Below are 16,809 nucleotides of genomic sequence, written 5' to 3' on the forward strand. Positions count from 1 at the left end.
TGAAGTTGGTATCAGTCTTTTCGCAGGGCTTGCAGGAGGTCTTGCTTCATCTTAAATGGTGTGTCTTCTCTGACTGTCAAAGTCACAGGTGGCTTTATGCATCTTCTGGGGTTAGTTACACCGAAACGTCGAGACCAGAGAAAGCCCGTTAAATGTCCTGTTGCAACCCCTTTCCAGCCAGGTACACCATTCACGACATGCCTTCCACAGTTTGTTCAAACAATTTTGGACCACTATGAATACTATGTGAAAAACAGAGTTAGTCTATCACATAATAAACAATCTTTTAATTAAGTCAGTGGCAACACATTACATTGGTACCTGTCCAGCTATTCCCTCTCTAAAACTCTGTGCATTGTAAGCTTCCAGTATTAGTCTTTAAGCCTTGGAGTGGGCTTGGGCCTGCCTAGCTGCCTCTCTTTCTCTCTCTCTGTCTCTTTTTCCATCTGCAATCCATCCCGGCGTCTGCTGTCAAGGATAGTGCCTGATGGAGTCTGAAGTGGAACTCGATGAGGGCAAGCCCATCTTGATTCCTTCTGAATGCAATACAAGAAACTTCAATTTAAAAGCCTCTTTCATGCAGGATTTAGGTTGATAAAGAGGAGGAACATGCTAACATAATTGTAAAATACCTTGGCTGCAAATAGCAATGCCTCTAACAGCCTCCTTCAAAATCATAGTTGCAGATCTTCAAAGAAAAGAGGAAAGCAAAGCCTAAATACTCAAAGACAAAGCAAAGATTAATTCTTTCACGCCGAGTGTTACACTCAGGAATCTGAACTATTCCCATTGAGTGGTGACAAAACTTTCTGATACTGGCCAACTGAACATACCAGCAGTTTCCAGACCAGTACTAGACAAGATGAGATCAACAGATTTCAATTCTCAGGACAGAAACAAGAATTAGGCACCTGACAGGAGAAAGTGTACAGTGCTCAGAAATTAGAGAGAAAAATGAATCAGGGCTTCTTGATCCTTTTTCCTTCTCCCTCAGCTTTTATTACCCAAAAGGGTGAACTAACCTGTAATGACAGAAGATTAATCTTCCCTTTCTTGCAAACAAATCTCCTGAGTGTTCATGAGTGTCAGGCTACTTAGAATCATAGAAGCTTAGAACAGTTTGGGTTGGAAGGGACCTTTAAAGGTCATCTCGTCCAACCCCCCCTGCAATGAGCAGGGACATCTTCAACTCGATCAGGTTGCTCAGAGCCCTGTCGAACTTGACCTGGAATGTTGCCAGGGATGGGGCATCTACCACCTCTCTGGGCAGCCTGTGCCAGTGTCTCACCACCCTCATCATAAAAAATTTCTTCCTTACATCTAGTCTAAATCTGCCTTCCTTTAGTTTAAAACCATTACCCCTTGTCCTATTGCAACAGGCCCTGCTAAAAAGTCCCTCCCCATCTTTCTTCTAAGCCCCCTTTAGGTACTGGCAGGCTGCTCTAAGGTCTCCCCGGAGCCTTCTCTTCTCTTCTCCAGGCTGAACAACCCCCACTCTCTCAGCCTGTCCTCATAGGAGAGGTGTTCCGCCCCTCCGATCATTTTTGCGGCCCTCCTCTGGACCCGCTCCAACAGGGCCAACAAGTACTTGCAAGGAGCTTGTAAGGTAGTGTCATCAAAGCACTTGTTTTTAACAGAAATATCTGAAAACTTTCTTTCCAGATGGGTGTCCAAACAGGCCTGCAGACTGGAAAGTGCCAACTCAGGGGGACACAGGCAGTACCAGTTGTGCACCACAGTGGCCACCAAAGGCAGGTGGTGAAGAGGTCAGCAGCTGCAGGTACAGGTGGGATCAGAAGGTGTGCTTGCTGCAGCTATCTTGAAGAGGCTTAGGCTGGGCTGTTACAGATACCATCCTCCTGTGATAAACTGTACAATGTGTTCTAGAACAAAAGTTAGCAACTGTTTGGTAAAAATGAAGTGGTTAAATCACAGCCATTGAATGAGAAAATTAAAATTCATTTAAAAAAAAAAAAAACAAAACACCAAAAAAAACCAGAACCAGAATAGTCTAGAATAAAACACGTTATCTGTAAAACCTTGTCTAAAAGTATTCCTGCCCACATAGTACATTAAAATGCTTTATTGAAGATAATATGCTAGTACAGTGAGGAGAGATACAGAGCATGCTGTGTTTCTTAAGCCATTCGGTCAGGGCCCTTGTGACCAAGACAGATATTAATTCCAAGCAAACTGTGAGGGGTTGCTGAGGTCTGTTTTGCCAGGCTGCCTTGGGACCCAGTTCGTATCTAGTTGTCCTGTTAGAGCACTGTTCCTCCTTAGCATCGCTGTGAAATCTCCTATGCCGATCCTCTTACCTCTCCGAAGTGGAGGTTTAATTATATGGGGCCTTGGTATGTGGCTGTAGGGCAAGAAAGGCGGGCCGGTCAGTCACCCAGCATCTCTGCCACTGTGGTATTAGCAAACACTTATGTGGTCAGACACCAGGGAATTCCTGAGAAGCCATGCGTGTCCAAAGCTGTGGTGATGACTTTGGGGGCCCCCACAGTGATGGGTGCAGTGGTTGCTCAGCACCTTGCTATGCTCTGACTGTTCTCACCTGGCACAGCAAACTATTTTGGCTGTCGATAAATGACCGCTAGGTAGAGCAAATACAAGGCTCCTCAAACATATGATGGGGATGGAGGATGTGGCACTTAGGGCCATGGTTTCATGGTGGACTTGGCAGTGTTAGGTTGGTGGTTGGACTCAATGATCTTAAGGGTCTTTTCCAACCTGAATGATTCTATGATTCTACGAAAAGGAGAGGTAAGACAAGCCCAGAACAAAGTAAGTAAAACTGTGGTTTTCTGCCACCTTTTAATCATCCTTTCATAGTAAGCAGAATTTGCGTAAGAAGGAGAATCTCTATTCACTCTCAACATCTTTTAAAATGTTCTAGGACCTAAGCCATTTTAAAATGTATGATTTTTTCCCTTGTTTTTGTGAAGCAGGCCTTAGATGCTGACTGGAGACATTAAAACACTTAGGATATGTCTCATCATCAATTAAACATAGGTCAAAGCCTGTTGTCTCAGCCAGTAATCCGTATTTTAAATGTAAACCCTTAAGCCCAGTAAGTGGTTGCCTCAGGAGGGCCTGAACACAATCAGCACCGGGTCCTCATTAATGTGTTGTGGATAATTTAGGCATGAGCAGGACTGTGTACACTACAGTGTGGTCTTTCAGCAGATGATGCTGAGAACAGTGTAGGCACTTCAAAATACAGCAACCTACAGATGCTAGCATTGCAGATGGAAAGCACACAGGTCAGGGCTTGACTAGCTCTCAAACATGCACTTCACTGTGTGGTACACATGTAAAGTTTGCAACTCCACCCTCTCCCTACCCTGCCCAGAAAAAAAATTCCCAGCAGAGCATCACCTGTAACTTAGGATAAAATTGTATTTCAATACAACTATAAAAAATGATGTTATGTATTCAGAGCAAGAGTGCAGAGAATCACTGCCACAGATCAGTTTGCTAGTACATATTCATACTGACATGAGGGTATATGAAGCTAAACTGGCTTGCCAGGTTCAGATGTTTGTTGGCCTTTATTCCAGTGTGTGTTCTGTTGACGCTAAACTTTATTGTATGTTCAAGGGTTTGGTCCTTCTGCTGTTTGTGTTTAAGAACACAGAAGTCACCACTTCTATTACAGTTATTAAGACACAACAAAGGATGTTTTGGTGGTCATTGTGTACACCCTGAAGAGATACTCTGCGATCCTATGAGTCTGCAGGCCTACAAGTAATTTTTTATTCTTATGCTATTACAGCTATTTTGTGGGAGATAGATTGTCTCACAATATATTAGTATTTTAGTGCTGGCAAACTACATATTAAGGAAAATACTTTCCCTTTCTGCCAGACCATGCCAATGTTTCTAAGTTTCTGTATTATATATTTGCAGTATAATTTCTGGATTCTTATGGCATTAATACTCATTAGAACATTAGACTTATTCCTTTGTGTAAACTCCCAGCATGTGTAATGGGAGGAGAAAGGTTCCTGGTTTTGTGTCTCATATAGCAGAAGCAATCCTGGTGGAGTCAGTGGAGTAGTATTAATATAAAACTAATCTCCAAGAAAAAGCCTAATGGTGGCTGATTCTTTTCAGCTGCTGGCCCACCCTTCTTTATGTACTCAGAAAAAAAAGTGAACCCCTGGAACAAGAAAAGAAGGAAATGATGTATGTGTCATTGGCCCTTCTTCTTCTTCTGTGGACCCTTCCCACCTTGTCTGTGAAGCTCCTCCATTCCCCCAGCTACACAAACAAGGGAGATGTGATAATTGCAAAGACGTAATTTAAAACTACTGGCTCTCACTGTCACTTGAATGTTAGTCTTTCCTAAAAAAGTCCTATGAAATAACTGTTACTGCAAGTTTAGTGTGCAGGTGATAGTTAGGATTTCTACCAAACTGTTTCAGAGAGAAACCGCAAAACTGTTAAACCTTGTGTCATTCTCTGAATTCAGTTTCCTTTTCTAACCACCTTGAAAATCAATATAGAAACTCACTGTAATCTTTCTTGCACTCATGGAGCAGGCTACTCGGTTTCAAAACTAGCTGTCCACACACAGGGTTAGTCCCAGCTGTTGAAAACCTGGTAACCTTTGCTCATCCAATTCCACATTTCAAACGGAATAGACTTAACTTTGAAGGGTTTATGGGAGTCAGTTACTCTCCACAGCAGCATTTCATAGAAGCTGAGATTTAATTCTGTGAGGTGCTGAGAGGTTTCAGCTCCCCTGAGTCAGGGAGCCCAATATCTCACAGAGTGCACTGAAATTGAGAAATTACATGTCTCACTTACTTGTGATAAAGCTCATTAAAATCATTAAAATCACCGCTCTACAAAAGTACAAAAGTGAGACATAATTAAAAGATAATGGGTCAGAAGAACTCAGAATCCAGAAAGAACTCTGACCAAGTTCTTTTCCTCACCCTGGCTTTCTCTGGGCAGACTTTATTAATAGTAAAAGGAAAATGAATCATTAAGTCTCAGGGCCTGAGTGTTATATGATTAACTAGTATAATCTACTGTTGGGATTTACATGGTGACTTTTGAGTTAAATCATGAGCTACCTGCTGAAGAGCAAATTTAAGGCTACATGCTGGTAAAGCACTTTCTCATTAAAATATAATCAAGGTTTATTAGGGCAACGAGAAAAGAACCAACCTGATGTGCTGAATTAAACTGAGTGGGAACTGAAGGTATCAGGCAGCCGTAGAGAGTTCAGCTCCCCATTTCACAGGGTGCAAGCCCTGCGTGGACTTACCTTGGGAAACACAGACTACATCTGTTAAATGCACATGATAAGAGGAACCCCTGGCCATGTTTCCTGAGGATAGTATGCGCAACATACACAGTACTTTTTCTTCACTAATGAGCCTCCTTACCCTTCTCCATTTATCTCAGGAGCATAAAAAGTATTTTAAGTGGGCATGGCCAGACTGATATTTGAGTAACAAGAAAGGATGTGCAGGCATATATTTATATTGAGGAGGGAAAGTTAAGAGTGATCTCCTCAATGCCCCGTTCGATACCTTACTGCTGGTCCTTTAGTGTGGAAGTACCCTAAGGTGCCCAGCCTCTCATTTAGATTGCTGTGTGAATGCTTGGTGGATGTGTGTATTTAGATGTGAAGAGGGGGAGAAGAAAAATAGCAAATACATAATGTGAAAATGAAACAGAGGCTTTAATTCACTATCATCATTTGTAATTTCCTTCCAAAGGAATAAATGTGCACATTAACACACAAACAGATCACAATCAATTCAGAAAATTGCAACTTAAAATCATTGTATAATTTGGCAAATTAAGTAAACAAAGGAGAATTCCTGCAGATGTTCTACAAATAGAGAAAAAGAAAAAGGAGGCCCAAGGGAACGCTTCAATATGCGTGCTACTTTATTAGTAAAATTAATCCCAGTGATTTCAAAAGGACCACTCACACACAATTCTACTTGTGACTAGGATCCAGGCTTTAAATTATAGAACAAATTGTTTGCTTAGCTGTGATTTTAATTTTAATTTGCAGAAAGGCAGAGGTTGCTACCTACAGGTAACTCCCTATAAACAGATTTAGTTGTTTGTGAAATGGGTAACATTAAACATTTGGGGCTAGGTCTAATAAGTGCCTGGCTCATAAAAGGAAATCACATGTGGTGGAAAAGATAGGTGCCAATGCTCATTCCAGTGCTTGGAAAAGTGTGCTGCGAAGTGGTGTCAAAGCAGACAGATGGAAACCACAGGTGACTGGAATACCCCTGCACGAGCTGACCAGCTCAAGAACATCTTCTGGAGATGTCATCTGCATATTCTTTCGAGAAGAATCACTGTCATCACAGAGTCCCCTTCTGTACAATAAACTAATAGCAAAAGCACTCTTTGGGGAAAGTTGAGTACATTCGACCTTCAGCCTCTGAAGGTGTGCAACAAACTACAAGCTGCTGAATCTGGAAACAGCAATTCATGACTCACTGGGCCAGAGAGACAATGAGTTACAGAAGAGAAATTAAAGAAAAATGCTATTGCTCTGAGGTTAGACTTTAAAAGTGTTTTTTGAATGTTGCATACAGCACGGTCATATTCTATCTCCCCAGTCATGCAATGTGCAAAGTTTTTGTCAGTGTTTGGAATCAGATGAGTATTTTCAAAGAGTTTAACTTCAGTTTGTAAAGGCTAATGATCTATTTCTGTAAACAGAAAACATGCTGAAAAACAGGCAGTAAATACCTAAGAGGCAGGAAAGGAAGACAATATAGGTTAGGAAAGATAACATGAAAAAGATTATGGAAAGCCAAATAGAAAGAGTAAAGAGGATGAAGCAAAAAGCAAGACATAATCATCTTTTATTTTCTGGCATTAGCTTCCCAGTAGTGTGACCTTTGTCTTCTTCTCTCTCTCCATTCAGTGCTGCTTCCACTTGTGCTCTCCCGTTTTAAGTCAACTTTTTGTCTCCTACTTCTTCTTGTCTTTGTTTGCTCTCCTGTCTTACAGTCAATGGGGAGGCTGCAGATGGACCACAGCCCTGCACTGCTACACTTTCCAGCCAGAGCCGTCCATCCCCCAACACATTGTGCCATCACAGGGCTGCTCTCTTCCAGGAATCAGAGTGGTTGAAGACTGGAGTCCTGCTATCTGCAGGGCATCAGCTAGGAGAAAGGAGAGCTGGAAGTGTGAGAGGATGACTGGGCAGGATCAGTGGGCTTAAGAGTACTGAGCAAAGTTTCAGGGGACTTCCCTGAATGGAAATAGCTCCCTGTTTCCTCAGTTTCTTTCCTGAGGGCTCTGTGCTAGTCCTACCCCTACAGCTGCAGAATTTGTGTCTGGGGCACTTACCCATGAGAGTAGCTGCAGCACAAGGAAGCACAGGGGAATGGGCACCCAGCTAGTGGCAGCCTATTTGCAAGGGAATCGGGGCCTTGGTAGGTAAATTTTTAAAAATTACATTTTCTAAGGAACTGAATTCTTGAAAGCTCATTAGTTTCAGGTCAATCAATTTTTGCTAAGTCCATATTTTATTTTATCCAATTTTCTATTTATTTCTAGGTCCTTCCTTCTTTCGCCCCCAACTTGATAGATTTACCCAGTCTGCAATTGCAGGGGCGAGTTCTTCCCATATGCTGAGGTCCTCCTTTTCAACTGCTATGCTTTTTATTGTCATGGAGGACTATGAAATGAATGGTACCCTGACAGCCAGGTGTTCGTGGTTGCAATGACATCTTCACAATTAGATTTCTGCTAAGATTTTCACCTTGCACTTAAATTGCTTAGTAAGATGCACCAAGCTCCTTGTCACTGTGAGATAACCTGTATAGCATGAAGGACTCCACATTCCTGAGAAACGATTTATTGCAAGTTGACAAAAATTCCGAGCTTCTCAACCTAATGGCACCTCAGAGTGGTGTGGTCAAAGGGATGAATTCCTTAACCACTGGATACATAAAGATTCATTCAGGCAGCAAAAAGATGTCGTGAAAAGAAATGTGTGTCTTCTCCTTCTGGAAGTTTTAATGGGGTGCCAGACTGGTGACTGTACCTAAATTGCAGTTTCAAGAATGTGTACTAGATGGTCTGTTTCTGAGAGGTAACACAGGCCGTGTGTGATGTGAGGTTACAGCACAGGTCTAACTAAGACATCTTCAGTACCTGGGGAGTGCCACTAAACAGAGAGGTAACATACATATTGCCAAAAAGGAAGTTAAAGCCTTTTTTCAAAGCAAATGCTTGTCTCTGGCTTTTTAATGAAATAATACAGTATAAATATGTGCCACTAATTATTATTATTATTATTATTGTTGTTGTTGTTGTTGTTATTATTATTATTATTGAGATGAAAGTCTTATCAGCAAAATGCCAGAACCACAGGAAGCAAACCAGAGGACTGGAGGTACAAGAGCTGATAAGAACAGAGCACACTTCTTCCAAGGATAGCTGTTTGGTTTTGGTTTCTGTTTTGTTTTGGTTTTTTAAAATCATTTTCCTCTTTTGGCTTTTAGCCAACGTTGTAGTTGCTGCTTCCAAGACTTAACGTAGAAATTCCACACTGCTCCACAGCTTTTCCCAAATCCTGTAAGAATACAAAATCTTTTGGTCCATTTCCTAGACTTCTGCCATGGCATTCAGTTCAAAAGAGCTTTCTCTTTTCAGGCTGAAAGTTGGAGTGCACAGAGGAGAATCATTGCTTCACGTATGTACATTTTTTTTTAAATAATCAAAACATGTTGATCCCTTGAGAAGATAAGTCTTCTGAGCAAATATTCAACTAGCATTAGGTGTGCTGTAACAACACCAGTTGAATATAACAGATCCCACATGCTCACTTCTAGGGAGCTAATAGCAGTGGAGAGGAACTTGTTTGACAAGAAGGTCATTCATAGTGACCATCAACATCAGGCATGACACCTGACTGCTTCATGCTCTTTACAAAGAAAGCCATAAATGTTTAGAAGTTTGCTGTGCTGATTAGCATGGAGAGATAAAGAAACTTTCTCAATTTATTTTGACCTATCCTCATGAAAATTTGAACACTTTCTTTGCTACTGTGGAGCAAAATCCCCCAAAATCTACATGAGAGGATAGCTGGAGGATCAACAGAATATCTCAGCCATGAAACATGACAATCTTTGAACACACCTCCAGTTGAGCAGAAACATTTGCTTGGAAAACAAACCCAAAAGTTAACCTCGAGCAATCAAATCTCCCACAAGGAGGCCTTTTCATTTCCCATCTTCCCCAAGCACTGCGATGTGAAGTCTTTGAAATGACAGTAGCTGCAAAAGACAGGGGCTCAGGCAGAGAACATGCCCTAGGGACATGCTGTGGTTCCAGCGGCTGTGAGGAAGACATCGACTTACAAAACAGCGCCCAGTGCAGCACCTCTGCCATGAGCATCACATGGAAGAAGGCAAAGATAATTCCCCAAAAGCCAGGCATCTACAATCAATGCACTTGCCAGTAACTTGTGTAAAAATGTCTATCAGTTGCATAAATCCCATTCATACTGATTAAAGCAAAATTGCTTTGGCCATTTGTCTATAGGGATAAAGCTTCCTGAAATCAGGTGCGTCATTAAACTCTGGACATCATGTTTGTTCTCAAACGTTGCCCTTTCTTCTCAGTATTGTATATTTTAACCAGAAAATAACACTGAGGTCCAGTTTTCTTTAAGAGCAGATTTAGAATATGACAACTTCTACTTTTGAGAGTAGATTGCTTTAGACACCTCTGGGCCTTGCTCTAAATATAAATCACCCATGCAGTATGCTTGTCAGCTTAGGCCAGACATGTCATACAAGAGTTTGTTGGTTTTGGGTTGGTTTTTTTTTTCACCTAGATATAAGCAAACCTTAATGTAGAAACTTGAAAAACAACCAGACTACTGTCAACTTCAGTTGAGAGAAAGAAACAGAAGCACTATGCTTAAGCCCTTCTTTCCCATATGGCTCATAAAATGTCAAGACTGCCATTTTCTTCTCCTGAAGTGATTTTGAGGGTAATTTCCATTTTAATACAGATCCCAGGGAAGTAGATGGAACATCCCGACGTTGCTTTTTTTCATAGCAGAAGAAGGACCTGGTATGAGACTGACTCATAAGTACCAGGCATTATGGCAAATACGGAATTCTCTGTACCCCAAATGGGAATGCTCAGTACCAGCACACTCCTGTAGATCTTTAAACAAATGTGCTCTTCATCCAGCTCCAATTAGGAAACATGACTTTGCTGTCTTTCCCAGTGATATTGCACAAGATCAACAAAATTACCTTTCTAAAATCTGCATCTTTAAAATCTGTTTCAAATCAGTGATTTGATATCCACTTCTTAAGCATTGGTTCTTAGCGCATGTAGTCTGTGCTCGCAAAAAATTTTGCTTAGCATCTTTAAGGGTTGCATGTTTCCTTTGAGACTGACACTAATTTCAGCAGGGCCCTGGGCAAGAATAGCACGAGTGCTGCAAGGCTCCGTGGGGCTCCCTCCTCAGCAATGCTGAGGAGAGAGCATCTGTGCACATCCATGACAAGCCCTAACCTTTCCTCCTGCCCTCAGCTGCCTGTGACTCTGCCCCCTCGGGCTGTGATTGCCCTGTCTTTTCATTTTTGAGGCTTTGCAGGCTTTGATGCTTTTATAGACAGTGCTGGAAGCTGAGAGCAAGGGAAGGATGTGATAAGGAGAAGGATGTGAGGAGATTGAGAGGGAAACTAGGGAATTCAGTATATGCCATGGCCTGCCAGTGTCAAGTCGGTGCACAGTGTAGGTGAGGAGGTGTGGACTGAAGGGATAGATGGACATGCTTGCGGAACAGAGCCCTGGGAAAATGGGTTTCTTTGTGGGTAAACAGGCTGCATACTACAGTTAAGGTTTCTTATTCCATTTAGTAATACTAAGGAATCTTTGTCAGTTCCTGCAGACTTTTTCACAACATATGGGGTACTCTTTTCATATGCAATATGAAAGAATCTGGCAGGCACAAACAACTTCTTCAAGAAGAAATTATGACCTTCACTGCAGAATGGATTGGTATCCTAAACACTACAAGCTGTGAGTATGGGCCAGTGACACTCATTCTCACTTTTGACGTGAAGGAAATGAACTATTTGGATCTCCAGGAATCTTCAGTCACACTCGAGTGACACACAAAGTTGACAGCTGTATTTGGTAATTCAGATCTTCCTGTAGGTTTTGTCTTTCTAGCCTATCTGTCAAAAAGATACAAACCCCACACATGTAACAAGATGGTGAAGGGGAGCAGTTATAGCTGTAGACAAGAATCAGTCAAGACTGCACTACCTGGTAACTCTGATCTCCTCTCTGTTACCATTTCTTTCACCTTGCAAGCTTTCCTAATCAATGCTCTTTTATCAGAGTCTTGTCCTTGTTCTGTATTTGAAGATCAGCTGAGATATCCTTAGTGTAACCAATCTATCAGCCAGATCTAGATTAACCGTTCTATTTTCAGCCCACAGGCATTTTTCTTGTTAGACAGCTGAAGAGCAGCTTCTGAATCTAGACTGCCTCTTCAAAGTTCACCTTGCACAACAGCATCTCAGCTGCAAGCAAGAGAAAAGGATATGAGAAAATGCAGCTATTGTCAGAAATGGAGACAACTACAAAAGTGGGTCATGAGAGTATTCTACAGCAGAAGCTCTAAATCTAGGAAATGGGTCAAAATGTAAATTACCCCAAAACTCTCAGCATCTACCTGGGACAAGCGTCCATCTACACACTGTTTGCAAAGCTGTTTCAACATGCAGATTCACAGATTTTAAGTTCACATGGCTCTACGGTGATCACCTGGTCTGAAGTCCTGTGTAATACAGGCCGTAGGACTCATTAAAGAAAAATCCTTCTTTAGACCCAGCATCAGTACTTGAAATAGAGCCTATATTTAAAAAAGAAAAATCAATCGTATTTCCAGTGGTGGAGAATTCATCATAAGCCCTGTGTGTTCAACTTCAGTGACTCTCCCCATTGTTACAACACTTTGATTTTATTTCTGGTCTGAATATGTCTGGCTTCAACTTCCAGCAATTAGTTCTTGTCTGAAGCATTTTGTGTCTGATTTGAGTGCCCTCTATTACCAAATTTCAGCTCCCCACCTGGATTATCAAAGACTCAGGCTCCCCCCTCATTCATGTTGTGTATCATTTGTGTGTGGTCAGTAGATAGAAAGTAAGATTTATGATGTACGCATTCAATAAAAATAATAAATATGTCAAGATCAATTAATAAAATATTGCAGAATATATGTATTTTTTCAGAATGGACATTAACAGTCCACTCCTAGACCACACAGGTCAGATTTTGCTTGCTGCTTGCAATTTGTATTGTAATTGCTACTGTGTAGAACAACCTGGCATTCTTCCCCTCAACTGCAAAAATCAGATTGTTTTGACTCTTGAGAAAAATGACACAAGCAAAAAAAAAGCAAAAAACACCAACCCCAAAAAAAACTCATTAAATTTGCTAGATTATATTTCACCATCCATAGCAGAAAATAAATATGTAACTCAGAAAGTAACAATAGAGACACAAATCTTGCCTCCCAGAGCTATTAGCCATTTATTTCTGAGCATAACCTGATTCATTTTTGGAACCCTTACCTCGATTTCAAAAGAAATGTATGATATGGTAGCTAATTTCATCCTGATATCAAAGCTAACTTACTTTGCCTTTACATGTAGCATCATGTAGCTGGACTATTTATTTGGATAAAGCTATGGTAAAAGTGCTCATAATATTCTGCATGTGTACAAGGTGTTTTCCCTGCAACTTAGAACCAACTGATTCCATTCTGTGCTTCACATATTTTAGGTCCGATCCTATTCCATTTTACTCTGTCAGGGATACTGTGCTACTCCTTCTAATGACAGCAGCAGTGGAGGTTTTAGGCACATTAAAATACTCCCAAGTGAGAGGAGAAGCACTTCGCAGCCTCTGTCAGAGACCAAAACAAGCTACAGAAAATACAAGGCAGAGCAAAACCAAGCCCAGTAGGATTATTCGTGTAACTATGTTAATAGAATTGGATCTTCTGAAATGCCTTTGGGTTCTTTTGGATGAAGTGACTCATGTAGTGCTAGGGGCTTTGGCCCAGAACACTTGTAAATCATCCATGGAAGAAGTAGAGAGTGTGGCCCTAAAGTTAGAGAAGCATAGGGTAGACATCAGAATATTGCCCTTCAAAATGGAGAGGATCGTGAGGGCACACTAAAGATAGTAGTGACTACCAAGGAAATCACTTCCATTTTAGGTATTGTTAAATTTGTTCAATAACTGGAAGCTAGCCATACAAAAATAAAGTCTGCCCGATTAAGCTGTCACAGGTACATACACAGCAATGATGGTTCAGGTTCAGCCTATGGTTACCAAATCTCAAGGCAGAGTTTCTTCTCAAAAGCATTGACTATGGGATTTCTTTCTCCTTGGATCTTCTGTTGTCGAAGCCTGTCTAGGTCAATCAGCACAAAGCGGCCCCGCTGCAAGAACCAGCATGACTGACTGGAGCATGGTGGTAGTATGTTTGTCATTGGAAAGAGCCTGTTTGAATAACAGTTGAAATTAGTTGCATAAAGCACAAATATTTGGCACTACTTAGTATAAAAATTTGGGTATAGGCAAAATTCAGCCTTGTGACTTTATGCAGCCACTTTCTAGGAATGTCACAGTTACAGGCTATTGTGGACACCATCTACTGAGAACCAGGTTCACTCTGGATTCTTCTGCAGGGAATAATGTTATTTTGAATTCTTCTGGCTTGTTGAACAACAATGCAAAATTTTGCATGGAATATATGCTGTGTCTTCGTGATACAGAGCTGGGGGAGCTGGAGTTTTAGTCATCAGGAGCAGTACCCTCTCTGCCAACATTAGGCATCTTAAAAGTTTGGCTCCCAGTATAAATTAATCTTTTATTTTTCTTCCCGTATCAAGGAAGAGACATAGGCACCTGTAGCATACCCCACCAGTGCCTATTTTTTTCTCATTTGTGACAGTTTTTTTGTGGTTGTATCTCCAGAGATTCAATAGGCTAAACCCAGGTAACTTCCCTTGCAGTGAACAGGCCATACTATGTCCAGTCTGGCTCTGCAAGTATAATGAATCAGGAAATTTCAAACAGCAGTTTGAAGGAAAAAGTTTGTTTATTTTTGTTTAGGACAAGGGTATCTTCCTTCTTGTGCTTCATGGGTGACATAAAATAGAGTCTGCAAATCAAAAATGTTTCCAAATATAGCTCTGCTGTTGGCCTGGAGGTTGGTTGTGACACTAGAAAATGGCACTGCTTCCAGCACTGTATGGATGACATAATGAAATGTCTTCCAGCTGAAAAGGTAGAAGTTCCTCACAGAATTAAATCTCCAAGATTAGAACAAATTTAGAAATCCTTTTTGTAGGATAAAGCAGTTCTTAGCATACAGATAAAATTGTACACTATTTAAACTAATGAGAGGTTTTCAGTAGGCTAGCCTGGGAGTTTGATATCACAGTATATATTTAGCTGGATGTATTTATTTTCTTCAGTAAAGCTGCCAGTTTGTTCATTAGCCCTGTGGTCACGAACCAGCAGTCATTTTTTAAAACTTTAACTTTCTATTTTTGCGTGTGAAGTTTCTGCCAAAGTTTTTGAAGACTGTTTTATCTCTCATCTGTGTTTTTCAGGCTAGGCATATTGCATCTAAAGTTTGAGGTAGGTTTTCTGGGACAAGCTATCTGGGACATTTCATTTCATTTAAACCTACTCTTCCAGTCTTACCGTCTTTGTACAATACCATGTAAATACTTGATAACAGTTCTATATCCATAACCAAAACACTATCAGCCATTTCCCTGTTATAATATCAGTTTCGTAAAAGACTTAAAATTCTCCAGGCTGTTTAGCCCATGCTTAATATTTAAATGTGCTCCAATTGTGGACTGCTATATACATTCATCACTTCAATGCACTGCTTCCGCACATAGAGTTGTCACTGCTTCAGAGCAGCTGGTCATGCGTGATTATAAGCAGATATAGCTCTACTTTCATCCTGTCTACAGTCTTGATGTATCTGTCCTCTGCTGAAAATGAGTAACACGGCTTCATGACAATTGAAGTGTCATCACACTGTATTAACAAGGCCTTCGTATCAGCATCAGGAGGAAATGTGTTGACACCTTGTTTACAACCATCTCTGTGGACGTCAAGAGCTGACTCTCCTTTCACTCACATCTATTTTACATTGGTGCAAGTCCACTGGGTTTACGGGTACTTTTCCTTGATAGTTGTCTGAGAAGAGAATCAGATTCAGAATTCAACAGTTCTGCTCATTCTGGAGTTGAATGTTAGTTTAAGATCTTGGACTTGCAGAATGTTCTGAATGACTTTGTACATAGTAGTTTTAAATGTAAAAGTCTAAACATAATACTGTAGTTTTAAATGTAAAAAACCCTGTTTAAATGTGCAAGTGTAAGGATAGTAAAGCATGAGCTTGAAATTCATGTGAACCAGGTTTTTTTTAATCCCTGAGTGCTTAAGGTTAGCAGTTTGGTCTGCCCTTCAAATATGGACTAGTGATTTCAATTTTAAGTCCCTGATATGTCATTTTTAGATTGAGACTTAAGAGAAATTCCATTTTTTTTCTCAGTGATTAAAATCCGTTCTATTTTTAAAGTATAATTGTATGGGTGAGGTGCATCTAGAAATAAGCAGCAAAAATATAGATTCCTCTGTGTCTCTGATGTCACTGCTATCACAGTCTCTGGCTTCAGAAGCTTCAGCACCCATCAGGACATCCCCACTACCTGATAACCACCTGCTTATGGTCTTTTACTCCTCAGTTGATCCCAGACAGACTGGTGGTACTCACTTAACTGCCTCAAATACCACTCCCACTCCAGCTTTTGGGGTTTCTGTCTTTTCTCTTTCAGACATTGTGTTTGCCAGTCACAGAAATCTATGACTTCACTGCTGCAAGTGTCCTCCTCTCTCTCTTATGTTGACTTTCCACTTTCCCTCTGCTCTTCTCACACCTTCTTCACTCTTCTTCTTTCATCAGGTCTGTTCCTTGATGCATTTTCTTTTTTTTCCCTCCTCATTTTTTTACCACAGCCATCCATGTCATTGCTGCAGTATGGCTCTGGAGAGAAACTATAACACTGCCAGTTCCCTTGCTCCTCCCCACAGGATTCTTATGATTCTTGTAATGAAAAGAAATCAGGGAGGAGGGAAAGATGGGCAGCTGAACTGTAATCTCCACTAGCATGAGTTCATTGGCCTCATCTTTTCTGCACTGTAATACCTCTATTATTCTTGTCTGACTCATATAAACCATGCCTGGTAATATCATCTTTCCACATCTTGCCAGCCCCATCATCCCCTCAGTATGATCCCTGCTGTGGGTTTTCCTGTCCTTTCATTCCACCACAGAAATGCTCTTCCGATTTTCTTGTCATCTCGCTCTTGCCTGTGTTTCAGTTTGCCCCTTCTCTCGTTGCTCTCCTGCAGTGGCATAGTCGAGAGGTAATGAAGTCCGCCAGCTTCTACTTTGGGCAAAAAAGTGCTTTGCCACTTCTCCGTGCCCAGCCAGGAATGCCGAGTGAGGAATTTGCGCAGCTCTTGCTGCAGCCTCCTACTCCGCTCCCCAGCAGCAGCTGCTGCCATGCCACGCTCGCCCTTCGCCAGCTCCTTCTCCCGCAGCCGGCTTGGCCGCGCAGGACAGGACCAGGATGGCTCCTGCCCCTGACGCTCCCTGCTGCCCTCGGCATCACAGCCAGCAATTCACCCATGGCTTGGGGGACTGAAAATGTCTGCTTGCATAGAAAT

General features: G+C 41.4%; 1 protein-coding gene across 1 annotated transcript in view; it reads left to right on the top strand.

Moving 5' to 3' along the window:
• Positions 1-16,809, top strand: part of LOC115336079 (translation initiation factor IF-2-like) — a 29,293-nt gene that overhangs the window by 1,768 nt on the left and 10,716 nt on the right. The window contains exon 3 of the mRNA XM_030002590.1: positions 1,663-1,786. Within this exon, the coding sequence (XP_029858450.1) occupies positions 1,663-1,786 (124 nt within the window). The remainder of the gene's footprint in view (positions 1-1,662; positions 1,787-16,809) is intronic.

Source organism: Aquila chrysaetos, chromosome 26, assembly GCF_900496995.4.
Source record: "Aquila chrysaetos chrysaetos chromosome 26, bAquChr1.4, whole genome shotgun sequence".
In the NCBI taxonomy this organism is placed as follows: domain Eukaryota; kingdom Metazoa; phylum Chordata; class Aves; order Accipitriformes; family Accipitridae; genus Aquila; species Aquila chrysaetos.